The sequence below is a fragment of the Falco peregrinus genome, chromosome 4 (genome assembly GCF_023634155.1).
Source record: "Falco peregrinus isolate bFalPer1 chromosome 4, bFalPer1.pri, whole genome shotgun sequence".
NCBI classification, from domain to species: Eukaryota; Metazoa; Chordata; class Aves; order Falconiformes; family Falconidae; genus Falco; species Falco peregrinus.
In genome coordinates, this window is record NC_073724.1 from 104167279 (window position 1) to 104185454 (window position 18176).

At 42.4% G+C, this 18176-nt stretch overlaps 1 protein-coding gene and 2 long non-coding RNA genes across 3 annotated transcripts in view; 1 reads left to right on the forward strand and 2 right to left on the reverse strand.

Moving 5' to 3' along the window:
• Window positions 1–18176, reverse strand: part of LOC129784381 (uncharacterized) — a 47384-nt gene that overhangs the window by 5220 nt on the left and 23988 nt on the right. The gene's annotated exons all lie outside the window — the stretch shown is intronic.
• Window positions 402–17168, reverse strand: ACAT1 (acetyl-CoA acetyltransferase 1). Its single transcript, XM_055803090.1, has 12 exons — window positions 17052–17168; window positions 14966–15013; window positions 11914–12031; window positions 10847–10942; window positions 9428–9528; window positions 6794–6937; window positions 4670–4820; window positions 4025–4120; window positions 3245–3358; window positions 2800–2864; window positions 2011–2168; window positions 402–785 (listed from the first exon to the last, which is right to left on the reverse strand). Exons 1-12 carry the CDS (start codon window positions 17109–17111, stop codon window positions 665–667), a joined length of 1272 nt encoding a protein of 423 aa, XP_055659065.1. The 5' UTR covers window positions 17112–17168; the 3' UTR covers window positions 402–664.
• LOC129784382 (uncharacterized) lies at window positions 7449–9027 on the forward strand. Its single transcript, XR_008747048.1, has 2 exons — window positions 7449–7577; window positions 8736–9027. It is a non-coding gene; the product is annotated as an uncharacterized LOC129784382 (long non-coding RNA).

Genomic DNA, 18176 nt, shown 5'->3' on the forward strand with positions numbered 1-18176 from the left:
TGCATAGCATTTACAGCTTGAATAAATATATTTGTTTTTAAGAAATTGTGTGTCTTGCTTATAAAAATATCAAGTCCACTAAGCAGCCTTGCAGATGTTGTATAGAAAAGTCACGTTGATGGTGAACTCTTTTTGTCTTCAAAACCGGCTATTAAACACCAAGGTCTAATACCAGTTGTCACAAGGGACTCGTTTTTTGCATCTGACTTGGCTTCAAGGTACACAACAGTAGGAAACCAACCTTCGAGTGAAGTTTTTTCCATTAAAAAAAAAATCACTTTGTAGTTAGGAAACAGAACTGTAACAAAGTAGCAGCTTCTAGTGGCAGCACTGTGAGTGTTACAAAGGGAAGGGTTTTTTTCAGTGGCATTTGAAAAACCATGTATCAGAGACAGAGGAGCCGCAGTTAACAAGCATTCTTTATTGTCATGTCTGAAGACATTATCATAATTTGACATTTTTTATTTGTACTGTGTAAAAACTTGCTCTGAGTCAAAGTAATGAAAGCGCAGTTGCCTGTATCAATAATCAATGATATTTTAAGAAATTTCAGAATGGCAGTTAAGGAATTAATCCACTTACTTATTGGTAAATAAGATGTAACCAGTACCACTCATGATTTTGATCAGAGCATTTGAGGTGCTCTTCCTGATGCTATTTGGGCCTACAACTTCTCTATCAATATTGCAGAAGCACCTCCTCCTCCATTGCAAATTCCTGCAAGACCATATTGTCCTTGTTTTAATGCATGGGCCATGTGAACAACAATTCTTGCTCCAGACATTCTAAATGAAAGGAAAAAAATTAATTAGTTTAAGAATTTTCTTTAATTTGACCCGCGTAGGATGACTGGCAGAATACAGTACTGATTCACGGGAGGGGAAAAAGCCACCAACAAAAAGACCAAGCAAACCCTTTCGTCTACATTTAGGTGCGATACAAGTGGTTTTTCTCTAGCTACAGTACGTAACGAAGAGAAAGATTCTTATACGTAAACAAACAAAACATCCATGTTTGTATAAAGTTTCTTCTCGAAATCACCTCTAAGTCAGTCTGTGTATTGCAAAGTATCTCTACATGTAGCAAAGCTCTTTCAAAGAAGGTAACTAATCTACCACAAAAACCAAACCAATACTAATAATTTCAAACAGGTTTTTATTTGTTTGCAACTTGATGTACTCCAGAATGTTACTTTGATCCAGCTAATGTGCAAAATCAGACATTTAAATTCTGTCATTAGGCTGTTGAAATAGGAAGCTGATACTGCAAAGGAGATGTCAGTATGTCTTGTGGGATTATGCCTTGATTAGAGCTTTTTGTGAGCCGTGAAGTACTTCTGCTTGTTCCTGATGTACAGTGTGGTTACTTCACATCTGTATTTACTTAAGAGGTTTCCTCATAGACCTGGACCATGCAGCATGATCACTCTTAGGGAGGATTAATGGGTTATACTTAAGTCATGAGTAAGTTACTGCTGCTGGGGAACACACAGGTGATCTGACTCCTCTAACCAGATGACAGAACTTCAAAAGACCCACCAACAGCCCCCAGACTATGCCTGTCTGTGGCATTCGGTGCTTGGAGACTTTTGGATTCACCACCAAAAATGTTTTGAATAGGTCTGGAATTTCACTTTGCTCACTTAAGAATAAAAGTCCCTGTACCATATCCTTCGCTAATGTCTTAAGTTTACCTGTAAATTTTATTAGCTTAACTACTTGATTAATTGTTTATTCTGTCATGTTAATGGTGATTTGGTTTCAGTACTTCATAAATCCATACAGCTATGGTAACAAACAAGCTTTTCATAACTAACTGTACAGAGAAAAATGGGACTGCTCTTTTCAAGGTACCCTGAAATTTAACACCTAAGTCACTACGTACTTCAGAGCCAGTTTCTGTTACGCTTCCTCCTCCCATTAAATTTGAGAACAAAAGTAAATGTGTCAGCACTGTGTCTAGAAAACAATGCCCCTGTGCAGAACAAGAACCACTGCTTATTTTACCTACCCTATTGGATGTCCGAGAGAGACGGCACCTCCGTTAATATTTACTTTTTGTGGATCAATACCCAGCATTTTAATATTGGCCAGCACCACAACACTGAATGCTTCATTGATTTCCCACATTGCAATATCTTCTTTTTTCAGGCCTGTCTCACTTAGAATCTAGAAATAATAATGAAAAGAATTACTAATGAGAAAAATGAAGAAGCGAATTATAGAAATAATTAGGTCTATTTTGAACTCGGTGATTCAGGCTGCCCGTAGCCTGATCAGGTTCACAACTCAGAACCTCTTTGTCAGATGGGAAAATGCAAATCTGAGGTACTGAAGCACAAACTTGAGTTTTCACAAAAGAAGAAATGGAGAGTACCCTATGCAAGAATATGTTTTCATCATACTAAGACTGCTGCTACAGTAAGTACACTTAAACTGATACAGTGTTGCCTCATGCTATAGGCTTGCAGTTCCTTTTTGAACTAGTCTATACTTCTGTATGTATTTTGCCCTTTAGCCATACTAGCTGCAAAGCTTCAAATGTGTAAACAAGCCCAAAGTTCATGAAAGCAGCACAAAACAATATTCTCTTTCAAAACAGGCATGAGAAATTTATTACTCTGACAATCTGCATTCTAGCCTTGATCCTCTGAAAAACGTGTTCTTTGTATTTATGACGTAATTACAATTTTGATCCTAATTACAGGAAGATCCACTGAGGGATGAACCAACGATCCAGTGCTAGGGAAGTTTGTTGTTTTTCAAAAAAAACCAATGAAACATTCAGTTTTATTCCTACCTTGGGAACAGCATATGCAGGTGCAATTGGGAAGTCAATAGGATCAACAGCAGCATCTGCAAAAGCTGTAAAAATTACAAAAGCTGTTTAAAGACCTTTCTTTTATCATACATTATTTTTATTTATGCAAGCAGCAAACCTGGGCAAGACAGAAAAACTGAATACAACTATCCATGAAATAGATGCATCTGAAGTTCAGTGCTTTAAGTGAAACAGATAATACATTTTCCAATTTTTTATGTTATTCCATATAGAAAACTGTTCAGGATCAAAAGCTTGCTGCTGCAACACTTGAAATTTCAAGGACTGTACTGAGAAGATGCAGGCTCACTTTTTCTGTCCCATGAACATCAGATAACAGGCCAGACAGGACTCCCAGTCTGAGAGCACACTATGGGAATACTTTCCAGGACTGCGCTCAAAGATAAGAAAAGAAAAATCTTACCCACTATCCTTGCCAATGGCTTGACTTTCAGTCTCTTGGCCGCCTCTGTAGTCATCAGCACCAAAGCAGCTGCTCCATCATTCAGAGTACTGGCGTTAGCAGCTGTAACTGTTCCTAGAAAAGGTAAAGCACAGTTTAAATAAAAGGGAAAGTATGATGTAACTCATGTATATCCCATTAAGAGATTTTTTTTTCCCCCCTTGGGCCCTTGAACATAAGGGCTCAACAATTAGTGAATCTGCTGCACCGAATAAACTAGAACTTAGTTGTTTCTTTAAATCAGTACAATCACCTGTATTTGTATCTTTATCCAAGTAGGAGGTTAGATCATGCCTTCCATGTCAGCTGCATTGCTAGCATTAACACAGAACTCCAGCTCAAAAAGGGCTGTGAATGAGGGGCAACTTCGATTTAGCCAGAAAGATTTATCCATTACAGATTCGGGGAAGTTACAAGCAACTACATAAAGGCACTGCAGCTCCCGCTGAAACAAGAGCTTACAAACTGTGGAGGCCAAAGCAACAGCTAAACTGAAACCAAATCTGTTTCACTCTTTTTAAAGTACGTGTCCAAAACAGAGGTTTTCACTGGTGTAGGTTCTTGGACCATCTTTTAATGCAAGCCAGTTGATGCTGTTGTGAAGCATGTTTATCTTAGCAGACATTTAAAAGTTAATCAACTACTGTTGGGCATTCAAGCTCTTGTGAACAGTACTCTTCACTATAACAAAGTATTCTTGCACTTGGTAGAAAATTAAGCAGCTAATTTAATAATATTTACCATTTTCTTTTTGGAAAACAGCTTTCAGCTTTGGAACTTTACTAAAATCAACACGTTTGTATTCTTCATCTTCTTTCACTTCTGTATCTGGCTTTCCTGAAATTCAGATTTGGTTTAGTATTTTATAGAACAGCCTGTTCTTAAGACATTCTAACACAATACTTTGATTAAATGCTTTCTTATTTAAACAACTTGTTTTGGTAGTAGAAAAACATAAATGCATATCAAGAAATGTATGTATGAAAACTGAAAAAAAATCATTCCTTAATGCAATTTATTCACAGGAAATCCATTTATACTTCCTGGTGGCTGAATGAAAGGGACAAAGAATGTATCTTTAAGGTAATTAATAAGGAAATTAAAACACAGGTATCCTTAAGCCATATTAACTACATTCAATACCTAGTCTTCCACTTATGGAAAAAAGGAAGAAGATATTGTATATAACATTGAAGAAAAATTAAAAACCAAAACTGGATCACCACTGACTTCACCAGAAGGTCTGCATAAGAGGAATTCTTAGCTAATCTAAAATCAGTGTTACTGAGAGCCACATGTTTAAACAACACAATTTGCACTGAACACAGACAATGTTACGGCTTTCAATGAGAAACAATTAAATTTTATCACACATTTCCATAATACCTTTTTTTGAAATAGTAACAGGAACTATTTCATTTTTTAATATTCCTGAATCCCAGGCTGTTTTGCTCTTGGTGTAAGAGCCTATGGCATAAGTGTCTTGTTCCTCTCGTGAAATAGTGAACTTCTTCGCAGTATTCTCAGCACAGTTGCCCTTGAAGAAAACAAGGCATGTTAGGTTTGGTATTTCTGGAGATGCAAACTAGAAATGTAACTGAAAAACACTCAACCCGCAGATTTCCAGAATTAAATGTGACTAATATTTTGTGTCCGTTTCAAATTTACAGAGTCATGCTCAAACAGTATCTTTTGGGTTTGGAATATGATCTTCAGATTCAGCAGATGTTTTCTGAATTCAGATCATTAAAGCCACGGAGGAACTTTCCTTACAAGGCTTTTTTTTATGTTAAAAAACTGCATGCAGATGTAGTTTTAAAGTGCTTATGGCTGACATCTTCAGAGACTCAAGATCATTGTGCAGCCACAGAACAGTATGTTCACGTCATCTTACTAGCATTTTCATTCCATTATTAGCTTGCCTGTTCCAAATCTTACAAGAACTGGTCAACAGGGCTTGCTTAGCCTTCAGGATCCGCTACTCTAAAAACTGTACAAATGGAAGTATGTATACCTTTTGTGTAGCGACTAGAATGAAATAAGTAGTATGAAACAATTTATATAGAGGTCAATCATAATTATATAATCATGATTCATTACCAACACTGTCTAAATACCTGGTGACAAAAAAAAAAAAAAAAATACTCATGTAGTCAACCTGAAAATCTGTTCTTAAACAGATTTTGCTCCACCTCTCATTTCTGTCAAAAGCTTAATGAATCAACACAAAACCCTTTAGTACTGTGTTCCTCCAGTTCTTCCGACAAGCAAGTTCACTTCTGTACAGTTAAAGAATTTAAAGCCTTCATAGCACCAGCAACTTACTCTATTGCCAAAACAGATAAGTAAGTTCCTAAAGCCATTGGATGGGCCTTCCTGTATATTTCAGCCTTCAGGGGCTGAAAAAAAATTAAAAAGCAGCAAAACACCCTGTTTGGAACATTTCATGTTGCTTACAGCTCATCCCTATGATGTTGATCATAAAATCTTAACTGCATAATCTTCCTGTATATTCTCACACAGACTGTTAAGGTTTTCCAGGCAACTTACAGCTGCTATAATGAAGACAAAAGGTTCTGAAATACTGTCCCAATCTATTAACACTTTGTGTATTATTATCAACTCCTAGAGTTTTTGCCCACATACGGGAACTGGCTGTTCACTATTTAGTCCTATAAAAATCCTCATAATCATAATCCATTTTAGCTGGAATGTGGAAGTGGTTTTCAACCAATAGCCTAAGCAGAATGTGCTATACTGCAAAAAGAATAAGTCACACACAGAAGCAGTGAAGTCTGTATCAAATATATGGATCGCAGTAGAATACTCATGACACGACTTCCTGGTACGCCAGCAAGAACACTGATCAATCAATAATGCCCTACAATTGTGATGCCTACTGTGGCAAAGGTGAGAAATACTCATGGACTGAAACTAGTCATTCTCTCTTCAAACTGTTCTTCCCTGGTGCTTGTTCTTCACTATCTTCTTATCAGTTGTTTTCCAAACCCATCCTATGTTTGCAGTTGTCTTGTCAAATTTAAGTTGCCATGCTGATGAGCAAGCGTATTAGCTGACTCAAACCTTCCAACAGGAGATAGGAAATATGTACATTGGGGGAGGGGAAAAACCATGAGAGCTTGCCGAACCCTCAAAGACATCAAGTAACTTGATTGCTCTCTCCTACAGACACAGCAACAGCAATCTATCATTAGCAGAAATTTTACTTTTTTTTTTTTTTTTTTTAAGTCCCTGCTCTAGGCTATTCAGACTTCAGAGACAGATAAACATTAAAACACAATTTGCTATTCTGTTTTGGTCTTCTGTCTTGCCCCTCCATTACAGTTACTACAGGAAGCCTAGAAATGGAAGACTACTTCCTCCTCTGTTAATGTCATTCCTTATTTCTAGGTTTGCTAGATGAAGCAGTTTCATAATAATTATAAGCAAGCTCTTCAAAGCTGCATCAGGTCTATGGTTGATACTTTAGTGCTGTGCAGCAATATTTACCATATGGATATGGTTATAAGCATCTGTCAGCCCATCTTTTACTATCAGGTCTTCCAGCTTTACTCCTCCATAAGGCGTTGATCCTCTGCTCATTGTATACGGAACATTAGACATGCTCTCCATTCCACCAGCAACCATTACATCCTGCTCAAAGGAAGCAAGTTAAAATTATTAATCATGCAGTGTGTTCTCTATGACTTCTTGTAGGAACAAATATAAGTAAAAACTTAAGGACAGGTGCTTTATATTTCTGAGACAAATGGGGAAAAAAATTATGCACTTAAAACGCCAACAGCCCAAACAGCAGCTGAAGATAGTTAATCCACCCTGGCAAAACAACTGGACTTTTGTCTTATATGCAGTTTTAGGAAGCAGCAAGAGCTATGTCAGCCTCTTGCACTTTTACTTCAAAAGCTTCCAAGATAAAATTACAAACTTTAAGCAGTTTCTTTTCCTGTAAATATCTTATTTTTTTTCTTCATTCACAGATCCATATCCCTATGGAACAACCAACAGTCAGAGCCTATAAGACAAGTAAGAAGAGACACAGGTTTACAAGTACCTGCAGTTTCACACAATATTGTTTCATCTCGCTATGTAAAGAGAGATGACTTATGCTATGGTCTTATCATCTGAAAAGGCCAGAAAAAAAAGAAAAAAAAATATGCTAATAATTACTGAACTTGAATTAAGCTGAATCATTATGGGTACTTATAAATGAGTATACTTTTCAAGCTGAGACAAAACAAGCAGAAAACCTACAAACAGCGAAGCTGTCAGGACTGTAAGTATACCTGGTGTTCATCAGGCTATATCCCCAAAACCCCTAGGATCTTGGGATGTGAAGAATACACACAGTTGTGCTTAATGGCATACTTGAAATGCAGATAAATGTAAGAAAAACATACACACAGCAGAGTGAGTCTTTGAGAGTTCAATAGTGCTGTAAAATCTTTCTGAATTTATATTAACATCAAAACAGCAGTAAGAAAAAGATTTTTTCGTTTCTTTAAATTAAGACTCAGAGATATAATGGCTTGGTTCAGAATAGATTATAAACTAGATCCAGGAACTATGAAATGAAGAGATAAAGAAAAAAAAAAAAAGACAGCTGAAGGCAAACCAGAAAGGGAGCTAAATCAAAAAGGCAGCTGAGATATGGAAGCAGCAATAGATCAGAGGAACGAGAGTCCCTAGGATTTCAATTCCATAAAACGAAAGACTTGGGAGATAGAGTTACTGCAATTGTTTACACGACAATGTACACTGACTCAAGCCACTGGGAACCATCCTGACTTTCATACCACAGATAGCTCACAGTCCACAGCCAGGACAAATAGCAACACACCCCCCCAACCCCCATAATTTATAGCTCTAAGAGAATAATAACTGGCCAAGTCTCTGCTTTTGCTCAGACTGGCTACATAGCATGTACAGTTAGCTTAGCTGAAAACTCCATTTCTCTTCAGAGCTTGTGGTCTGCACCTGTCAAACCAAACAAATGCACAACCACTCTCAAGAAGTCATTGGATATGGATTACTAAACCCAAATGTAGCTGTTCATACAGACATGCTGGGCCTCATTCAAAGTCCAGTGACAAGACTTCCACCTGCTTCATTAGGCACTGGGAAAAGTGCCGTTCCCTGCAGAGCAAGGCCAAAGCAGTAAGTAGTTGCTTAACTCAGCTGTACTGTTATTTTCACAGAAAAAACCAAAAAAGCTTAAATATTGCACTTTTGTTCTAAACAAAACAGAAAAAAAAGAACAGTAAGTACATTTCTCTTATGAACCACTTTGGAAACCAAAACTCTATATTCAGCTGACAATGCTTTCTCTTCAGAGATAGGTAGATGTTGCAAAATGCTGTGAGTATGGAATTAAAAACAAAACTGAAGTGTCTGTCTTCATATTCACACTTCTCCCACATTCTTTGCTACACAGCATTTAATGGCTTGCTGAAGATGATGTATTCTCCCATTAAGTGACACTGTTGCTCCCCATCATATAGAGAATCTTAGAACACAGTTGACAGAGATGAGCAATCCCTTCCATCAAGCTCTTCAATGAAAACACTTACACAGCAACAATAGATTCCGCTTCTTCTAAAACAATAAAAAAGCCTGAAACATCTTTAATGTACTTGGAAACAACATGGCTTTAATTTGTATATTTAATTTATGTAACTGTTAAAAGTGCCTGGAAGTCAAGATTAAATGTTTTGGCAAAAACTTAAGTCTATAAAAATTTCTTCAATTTTTCAAACCAGAAAGCCTGAGGGTTCCCTTAATTATTTTCTGGGGGTTGAGGTGGGATGTGGGCTAGGGGAAGAACAGCAGGGAGAAGATGTAAATACCTCCCCCCCCCCCCCCCCCCAATCCACCTCATTTGCTCAACTATAACAATACATTTGACAATTTCCTAATTGTAATACTGACTCTTTCTTTTTTCTGTTTTAAGCCAAAACACGGTTAAATGACTATAAAATTAAGGTTGCATAAGCAAAACAAAACCTTGCTAGTTAGGTTTATTAGCCTAAGCCAAAACACAGTCCCGAATTATGTGCAGTCATTAGGACAGGTTCTACAACATTAGTTGTGTGGTTTTTCCTTAGCACGGCACCGAAATTCACATACCTGACTCCCACACATCAGGCTTTGTGCTGCCATCATGATCGATTTCATTCCTGAAGCACAGACTTTATTGACAGTTGTGGTAGGAGTGCAGATTGGTAGACCTGAGTCAAAGAAATTACACAAACAACTGCATTATTTAAAGGGTAGGCTAATACTTCATTGGTGTTTCAGCAATATTTCATATGGGACCAATTTTTATCTAAGCCCAGGGTGTCCAGTTTGCCAGGACTTTAGTCTGCCAGGGCAATTTATCTACCCCCACTTCTAGTTACTATCCTTGGAGACTCTTGTTTCTCCCCTTCCAACAACAGACTCACGATAAAGGAGCAAGCAAGTGAAGAATCAGAGACAGAAGATCAAGGAAGTGACTCCAGAAATATTCCTTCTCCTGAAACGCCAATCCCTGCCTCTAAGAAGCATTCAAGACTGAAAAGGCATAAACAAGCTGCAGAACTTGGCAATGGCAAAAAGACAGACTCCAGAAATATAGGGACTCTAAACACACACAGTGCTGAACGAGACCAGAAGTGCTGGGTGTCAGCATCATTCACATTGGTATCACTGAGTTACTATTGTTACCGAGTGCTCATTGCAACAGCTTTGGGCTCTGCTGTGTGCAGCTTGGCTCAAGACTGTTGCACCACTGCCTCTACCCTAGGCTTGCTCTCTAGCATTACGAGACTGCTACCAGCACATCACCTCCATATCAGCAGTGAGATGGGGAAGCTAGCCAGGGGAAAGAAAAAAAGCTGTATTCATCCCTTTGCCTCACATGGAAACATCTTTCAGAAAAGTACAGGTCCAGAGCCAAGAAAGCACCCAGTTCTCCCCTGACCCACAGACTTTCCTAGAGTCATGCTAAGGTATGGCATCCCATCCCCACAGCAAAAGGGAAAAGAAAATAATTCCTGCACCCCATAACATCTGTGCTGCAGTTAACATTATAGAGTGAATCCTTCCAGCGACAGCTCCAGACTCGATGGGAAGATTAGTGTAATGGCATACTCTTATCTGCAGTTCAAGGAAACGCACTGACCCTTTATCTAGTAAGGCTTAAGAGTAATGATACAGGGAAGAAAAAAACCAGTCTTGTTTCATGAAAGATTCAAAGAACAGCATCCACCATTAGCGTGAAGTGCTCTGGGAGCAGCAGTCTGGTCTCCAATATCATCTTCTCCAGCTTCTGCAAACACCATAGGCAGTAACATCATTGTGCATATGAAAATTGATTCCTGAGGATGCACAATTAGGCCCACAACACAAGTACAACATATACCTTTCACCCACCATGGAGAAAAAAGCAGACACAGACTGTCTTGACAAAAGGCTGCGCACCACTCTGCTTCAACCCATAGCTCAGCAACCTAGACTGTTCCACATAGAGAAAACCTTCAACCCCAGTATCAACAGGTTCAATACCTGCACCCAAGACTGCTTGTCTTGCTGGAGCTTGTCCTTGTCCAGCCTGCAAGACATTACCCATATATACTTCTTTCACTTCTGCTGCAGGGATACCTATAAAATAAAATTGATTCAGGATTTTTTGAATGGAAGATGTAACTCCCTTTTACCAACCCTCCCACTGAAGTTTTCTATCCAAGACTGATGAAAGGTGCCATGCCCAACCCGTGTGCTAACAGCACACAGACCCCTCTCCCTGTTGGGTGCATCCCAGATTTCTACCCTCATATTCATGGAACATAGTGAATGGGTGACCCCCACGGAAAAGAAGTCCCTTGTTACTCTGCAGAACAAGCTACAGTTAGCTAACCAAAGCAAATACTTCCAAGACTCACTAGTCACCATCACATGGAAGCTCAACTTCCACGGATGGTTCAATGCATAAAACTTTCTACCGGCCACAGCTATGTCTGAAGAAAGGTTTGTTTGTTTGCTTAACAGGGCTGAGCCAAGGGCACAGCTAGCTGCCACCAGACAGAACAGGCCTGCCCTCCCATTGGATCTCTTGCAACAGCCCTCGTGTTCATGTTCTTGTCATATGCTGTTTCATGAAGCCAAATTTGTAGAAAATTAACCCTCCTCTGCCCCAAAAAGTCTTTTTTGCTAATTTGGATCCATCAATAGGCTCACAAGGGTGTCCTACAAACCTAAGTGCCTATGTAAAAAATGGGCAGGGAAAGGAAGTGCCACTAGTTTCAGCAACAAGTAGCCTTTGCATCAACTTAAATGTGTCATAAAAGCCCACACCAAAAATACAATTAGCATGTTCAATCAGATTTGGGTTAGCACCCACACCCCTAAGTAACATTCTGCTCCTAGAAGCAGCACTTAATTCAAATTGAAACAAAGCCCAACAGCCAACTTTACTTAAATACCATTTGTGGATAAAGACTTAAGAGTGCCACAGGAGAAAAACACCCAGTACCTTCTGTTTACCAAGCAATTTAAAAGACACAGACTGACACTGTTCTGAGCCACTTAAGGTTTTCTTTTCTTTGTCACAGAAAAAAAATATTTACATATACCTGCTCTGTCAATTGCTCCCTTAATTGCAACGGAACCAAGTTTAGTGGCTGGCAGTGACGAAAGAGATCCTTGGAAAGATCCCATCGGTGTCCTTACAGCACTTGCTATCACCACCTCCTAAGAAGAGAAGCATGGAGTAAAAGTCACAGTCTATTACATATACCAGTATTTTTTAAAATTTATTCACTTTTACTCTTTGATGTCACAGTTTGCCTTTTAACCTGCAAGTGTTTTAGAGCACTAAAATAATCTTTATTTATGCATGCAGCATGGGGAATAAGCATAAGGAAATCAGTGTGCAGCTGCAGGACTACAACCTTGGGATCACAGGCCCATGGTGGGGTGATTCCCATGGCTAGAGTGCTATGTGACAGAACAGCTGGAGCGCACTGAGCTCAGCCTCGGGATGGATGATGCTTGCAAAAGACTCAAAGATCCTGGTGCAAAAGGAGAGTCAAAGAACTCTGGGGACTATTCAAGGATTACCCCTCCAAGCAGAAGAGTAGTCCATTTCAACAAGCAGTAAGTCAGGTAAAAATGCCAGGAGGTCTGCATGGATGACCAAAACTCATACACAAAAAGAAAGCATACAGAAGTTGGAAGGAGGGACAGGGAACCTGGCAGACACCACCTGAACATGTAGAGACAAGGTTACAAAAGCCAAGGGCCAGCTGGAATTGTATCTGGCAAGGCATGTCAAAAGCAACAAGAAGGGCTTCCATAAGCACCCAGGAAGCAAAAGAAAGTCCAGGTAAAATACGGGCCTGCTGCTGAATGGGGCAGTGGGACCTGGTGACACAGTACATGGAAAAGGCTGAGGTACTGAACACCTTCTTTGTCTCAGTCTTACTTAGTAAGACCAGCTTTCAGGAATCCCGGGCCCCCGAGACCATGGGGAAGGCTGAAGCAAGGAAGATGTACCCTTGGTGGAAGATCAAGTCAGGGAATATTTACGCTAACTGGACATACATGAATACATGCGTGCTGCTCAGATGCACCCACAAGTGCTGAGGGAGCTGGCTGATGTCTTTGTGAAGTCACTCTCAATAATCCTGGCACGGTCACAATTGTAAGAGGTGCCAGAGATGTAGCGAAAAGCAAGTATCACTCCTATCTTAAAGAAGGAGGACCAAGGGAACTACAGGCTGGTCAGCCCCACCTCAATCCCTGGGAAGGTGATGAAACAACTAATTCTGGAAACCACTTCCAGGAGCATGAAGAAAATAATCAGGAGTCATCAGCATGGATTCACCAAGGGTAAGTCAGGCTCAAACAACCCGATAACCTTCTACAGCAAAAGGACTGACTTGGTAAACGAAGGGACAACAGTGGACATTGTCAGTCTAGACCACAGTAAGGCTTTCATCAGTGTCAACCACAAGATCCTCATACAGGAGCCAATGAAGTACAGTCTGGATAAGCAGACAGTAAGGTGGACTGGAAACTGGGTGAACGGCCAGGCCCAGACAGTGGTGATCAGTGGTACAAAGTCTGGTTGGAGGCCAGTAACAAGCAGTGCTCTCCATGGATCAAAACTGGATCCAGTCCTGTTTAAGATCTTCATTAATGATCGGGATGAGGCAGGTAGGTTGTACCCTGGGCAGGTTTGCTGGTGACACCAAACTGAGAGGAGTGGCTGATACACCAGAGGGTCATGCTGCTATCCAGAGACCTCAACAGGCTAGACAAACAGGGGGACAGGAACCTCATGAGTTTATCAAGGAGCAGTGCAAAGTCCTGCACCTGGGGAGGAACAACTCCAGGCACTAGGACATGCAGGTGGAAGGCTGATGGATACCCTAGGCTGCATTATTAGTATTTCCAGCTGGTCAAGGGATAATTACTTCCCCTCTGCTCAGCACTGGTGAGACCACACCTGGAGTGCTGTGTCCAGTTCTGGGCTCCCCAGTACAAGAGACATGGACATACTGGAGAGAATCCAATGAAGGGGCCATGAAGATTATGAAAGGACTGGAACATCTGACATGAGAAAAAGTCAGAGCTGTGACTGTTTAGCCTGGAAAAGGGAAGGCTCAGGGATACCTCATTTATGTGTATCAGTACCTAAAAGGAAGGCACAAAGGGGACAGAGCCAGAGTCTTTTCAGTGGCACCCAGTAACAGGATCAGAGGCAACAGGCACAAACTTGATACACAGGTTTCCTCTTAACATCAGGAAAGTCTTTTTCACTGCGAGTGTGACTGAACACTGGAATAGGTTGCCCAGAGAGGTTGTGAAGACTCCATCCTTGGAGATATTCAAAAGGCCAGATCTCAGTGTAACATGTAAGCCGTAGTTTAAGACATGGTAAGACATTCAGCTTTATACCTAGCGGCCCCTCAAAGCATATTTACTCTTATTTTGCCTCTTAGCTTTAGTGCTACATCAACATGACTACCTGTTAACCCTGTGAGTAGCATGAGGACCTGACACCAGAGATGCACATTTCAGGTCTCTGGCCACCCTGGACATCTATAAAGAAGTGATGAACACCTCCAACTACGCTGGTTTCAGTGGAAGTTAGACACAAAGCTTTACAGGGTCTCACCATGAGTTCTTTATTTAGAGAGACAGGCAAAAAAGTAAAACACTACAAAAAATTAAACAAAAAGACGACAAATACCTATTTAAAACTAAGGAGGTCTGTTCCTGTAAACCCTGCATCACCACGATTGAATTCAGTGAAAGTAACATAGTTGTCCTCCTCTTTTACATAGTAACAGCAAGTTGCAGGATAACATACAATCAACCTCAGGGGATTATTTGGCATCAGCTGTATTTGGTAGATGGTTGCATTAAGCTTAAGTGAGCTGAATTACTTCTAACCCATTTTGTCCCACACTACCTAAGAATTAGCAAACCAAAATAAAGACGGAACTCTGACTTTGATTCCAGATTTTGCAGTGAAGTGTGACTTGGACACAACGCCTAAATCTTCAATGCAGATTTTCTGTGATCTTAATCTTCAATGCAGATTTTAAAAACCTTCAGTAATTAAGAAACAAATTTAAAACAATTACTTACTGCAGTCAGATAGTGCTTTATACTTACATTTAAAGTACGCTGTGATGCATAGCCACGGCTTGTGTACTTCAAAGCCTGAAAATAAGGAAGCTCTCAGAATTTCATATCAAGAAAGCTAATGCCATGAAAATGGTACGTTACTGAAACATCATAGATGTCATTACTTTAAAAATTAATGTTTTTTCTAGTGTTTCTTAGGTATTAAGTTAAAAATTATAACATGCCTTTTAAAAAAAAAGTGTAATCTATACACAGTCTCAGCATAACACCTGTGATATTTTCTGAGAAATTACACAGATACTCCTTTAAAAACAAACACCAATTCATTTTGGCCAAGAACATTATGTAAATACATAAAACATGTCTAAACCAGGGAGGGAGTGGTGCTATCTTGAAGAATTTTATTAGTCCCTCTGTCCGCTTCTCTGGACTTCGGTTCATTCATTCCTATCAATAACTTCACTGCTTTTTAAACAGTGCGAAGTTTGCACCTACAGCTTCATTTCATGAACAAAAATGAAGATAATAAATTCAGAATGCTACAACAAAAGATAACAAAACAAAACCAAGAAAAAGGATATGTCCTGAGCAGGCTAATTCACCAGCTAGTAGCTTCATCTAGTTATGTGGTGTAAAGATACAAAAAGGCATCTGTAGATGTTGTTTCATATATGAAGAGAATGATCTTTCAATTAGTAGTTTAAGCCACTTTCTTAGCTGTTTCCTTAGACAACATTTCAGCACACTGAAGACTTCTGGTCATTACTGAATTACAGCTCAATAAATACTAATTAAAAATAACTACTTAAGGACACCACAAAAATACCATCACTTTTATAAATCAAAGAATGCCTTCTGTTCTTGTGACCACAATACGAAAGTTTAGTGTTTCTTTCATTTGACAACCTTCAACTAACAGAAGATAGATTTATTTTTTTTCCTCCTACTGTTTTCCAATTTGGGTTGGTTTTGGGGTTTTTTCTTCAGCTCGGGTTATAATAGCCAGCAGAAAGTTTTAAATTAAAATTCTCCCTGAAAATTAACAATGCCCCTGCAGGGCTTTAATAACAGGGCTTTCAAGAATTAGTGTCAAAAAAAACCCTACCAAAGTAACACACCCTTACAGGACACCACCTGAACTTTACCTCTGTAGTAAACTTGACAAAGCAGACTTCTAAGCATTAACCGGCAACTGCGAGTAGCGTTCATGCTCTGTGTCAACTACAGACTTTTTCTAAAAAAACAAAACACTTCTACAGCTGGTAAAACGCAACCTTCAGTTTTGCACATGGCAATACACATGCAGTGCATCGCAGTTGCTTTATCTGCCCCTTTCTTCCCAGAGCTGCGCACCATCCCAGTGACAGGGTCCCCAGCACTCCAGACATGCCAGGCACCCCAATACAGTCAGCGGTACCCCAATACAACCACGCACAGGGGCTTTTGGGGCAGGAGCACTCGGTGCCTCACCTCCAGCTGCCCTTCTGAGGAACCTACCTCAAGCGGATCAAAGCACTATATTTGCCTACCCGATTCTGCTCCTGACCCTGGCTAGAGAAAGCCCTTCACAGATGCTACACATGCTTATCGCTGAGGCAGCTAACAGACGGCTACAGGGGCTCTGTCGGGCAACGCGTTACGGAGGAAGGAGCTGAAGAGCCGGGCGAGGCCCCGTGCCAACCCGCCGCACGCCTGGCCGGCCATGAGGCAGCGGAAAAAGCCGCTCGCAAAATCGTGGCTGAAGGTCCCGCCGGACTCGGCGCGGTACCTGGCGGGGGCTGCCGCGGCGCGGGGGGCTGCCCGTCACCCACCGGGTGGCTCCGGGACGGCGCCGCCCGCTCAGTCCCGCAGGCCGCGGCAGAGACCGGGGCCCGCCCCCCTCCCCTCAGCTCCCTCCCCTCAGCTCCCTCCCGGGCCGGGGCCCGCTCCCTCCCCTCAGCTCCCTCCCGGGCCGGGGCCCGCTCCCTCCCGCCGCGCCGCAGAGGGGAGGCGAGGGGGGCGCAGCTTCCCCGCCGCAGAGGTGGGCGCGACCTTGGCCAAGACTTTCCGGGCCCCGCGGCGGCTGCGCAGGGAGGGAGAGGGGAAGGGCCGGGACCCGCGCCACCCGCCTCACCAGCAGCAGCTCCGCGGCCGGGCGCCGCCAGCCCAGCATCACAGCCACCGCCGCCGCCATGCTCCCGACGGCCGCCCCCCGTCACCTTCACGGCCGCCCTCACCTCGGCCTATAGACGACGACGCCCCGCCCCCTCCCAGTTTCCATTGGTCCTGGTGCTGAGGGCGGTACCAAACGCCTCTCTGCCATTGGCCGGGCTGGAAGGCGGGACGCGGGTGTCGGCAGGGCCGGTGCCCGCCCGGCGCTTGCGATTGGGCGGCGGGGGCCTCTGAGGCAGCCTGGGCGGGCTGGGACCCCGGCACCGCGGCGGGGGTGCCCGCCCGGCGCCTGGCAGCTCCGGCCGCCGCGGGACCCCCACCCTCTCTGGAAACCCGTTCTGCGGTGATGGGCGCGTTTCGTTCGTCTCCCGTGCTGCCGCCTGGGGCCCAGGCGCGGCGGGGCGGGGGCGCGGCAGCTCGCCCTGAGGAGAGGGAAGGGGGCTGCGAAGGGACAGCCCCGGGGGTGGGGCGGGCAGCCTTGGTTTCCGTGCTGAGAAGAAAATTAACTAGTGAAGAACATAGTGAGGACGGCGTGGGAGATACTTGAGGTCGCAGGGTTGGCTTCTCTCCACAGGGAAAGGAAAACAGCCCCGAGGCTGCGTTCCGCCGATCCTGAGCGCAGCCCTTCGCCCCACCCGCTCCTCAGTGTTGAGCTGAAATCGGCCACAGAAACTTACCCCCAGTGGGGCCCGTATCAGAAACACACCTGCGCGGGTCGTATACACACCTGTGGGCGTGCAGGTGCTGGAGTATTTCATTTTGCACCTGGTGTGCTCTTGACATTTCACAATCCGTGTTACACAGCAGGGATGTTTGTTGCAGCGCCGCGTCCAACGGGCAGCACCCCTCCTAACGCGCACGCCTCTCTCATCCCACAGCGCACATTTATAAAGCTCGGCTGGTTTCTTCCGCCCAGTCTGCGCCTCATTACGGCGCAGATTAATAACTCTTACGGGTTACTGGTTAGTTTCTTTCTCACTTCGGTTTAAAGGTACAGCTCCCCGAGCGGGGATCCGCTTCCCTCGGGGGGGGGGGGCGTTTGAGTAGGAGCTCGCGATCCCCCACTACCACAATTACCTTTACACCT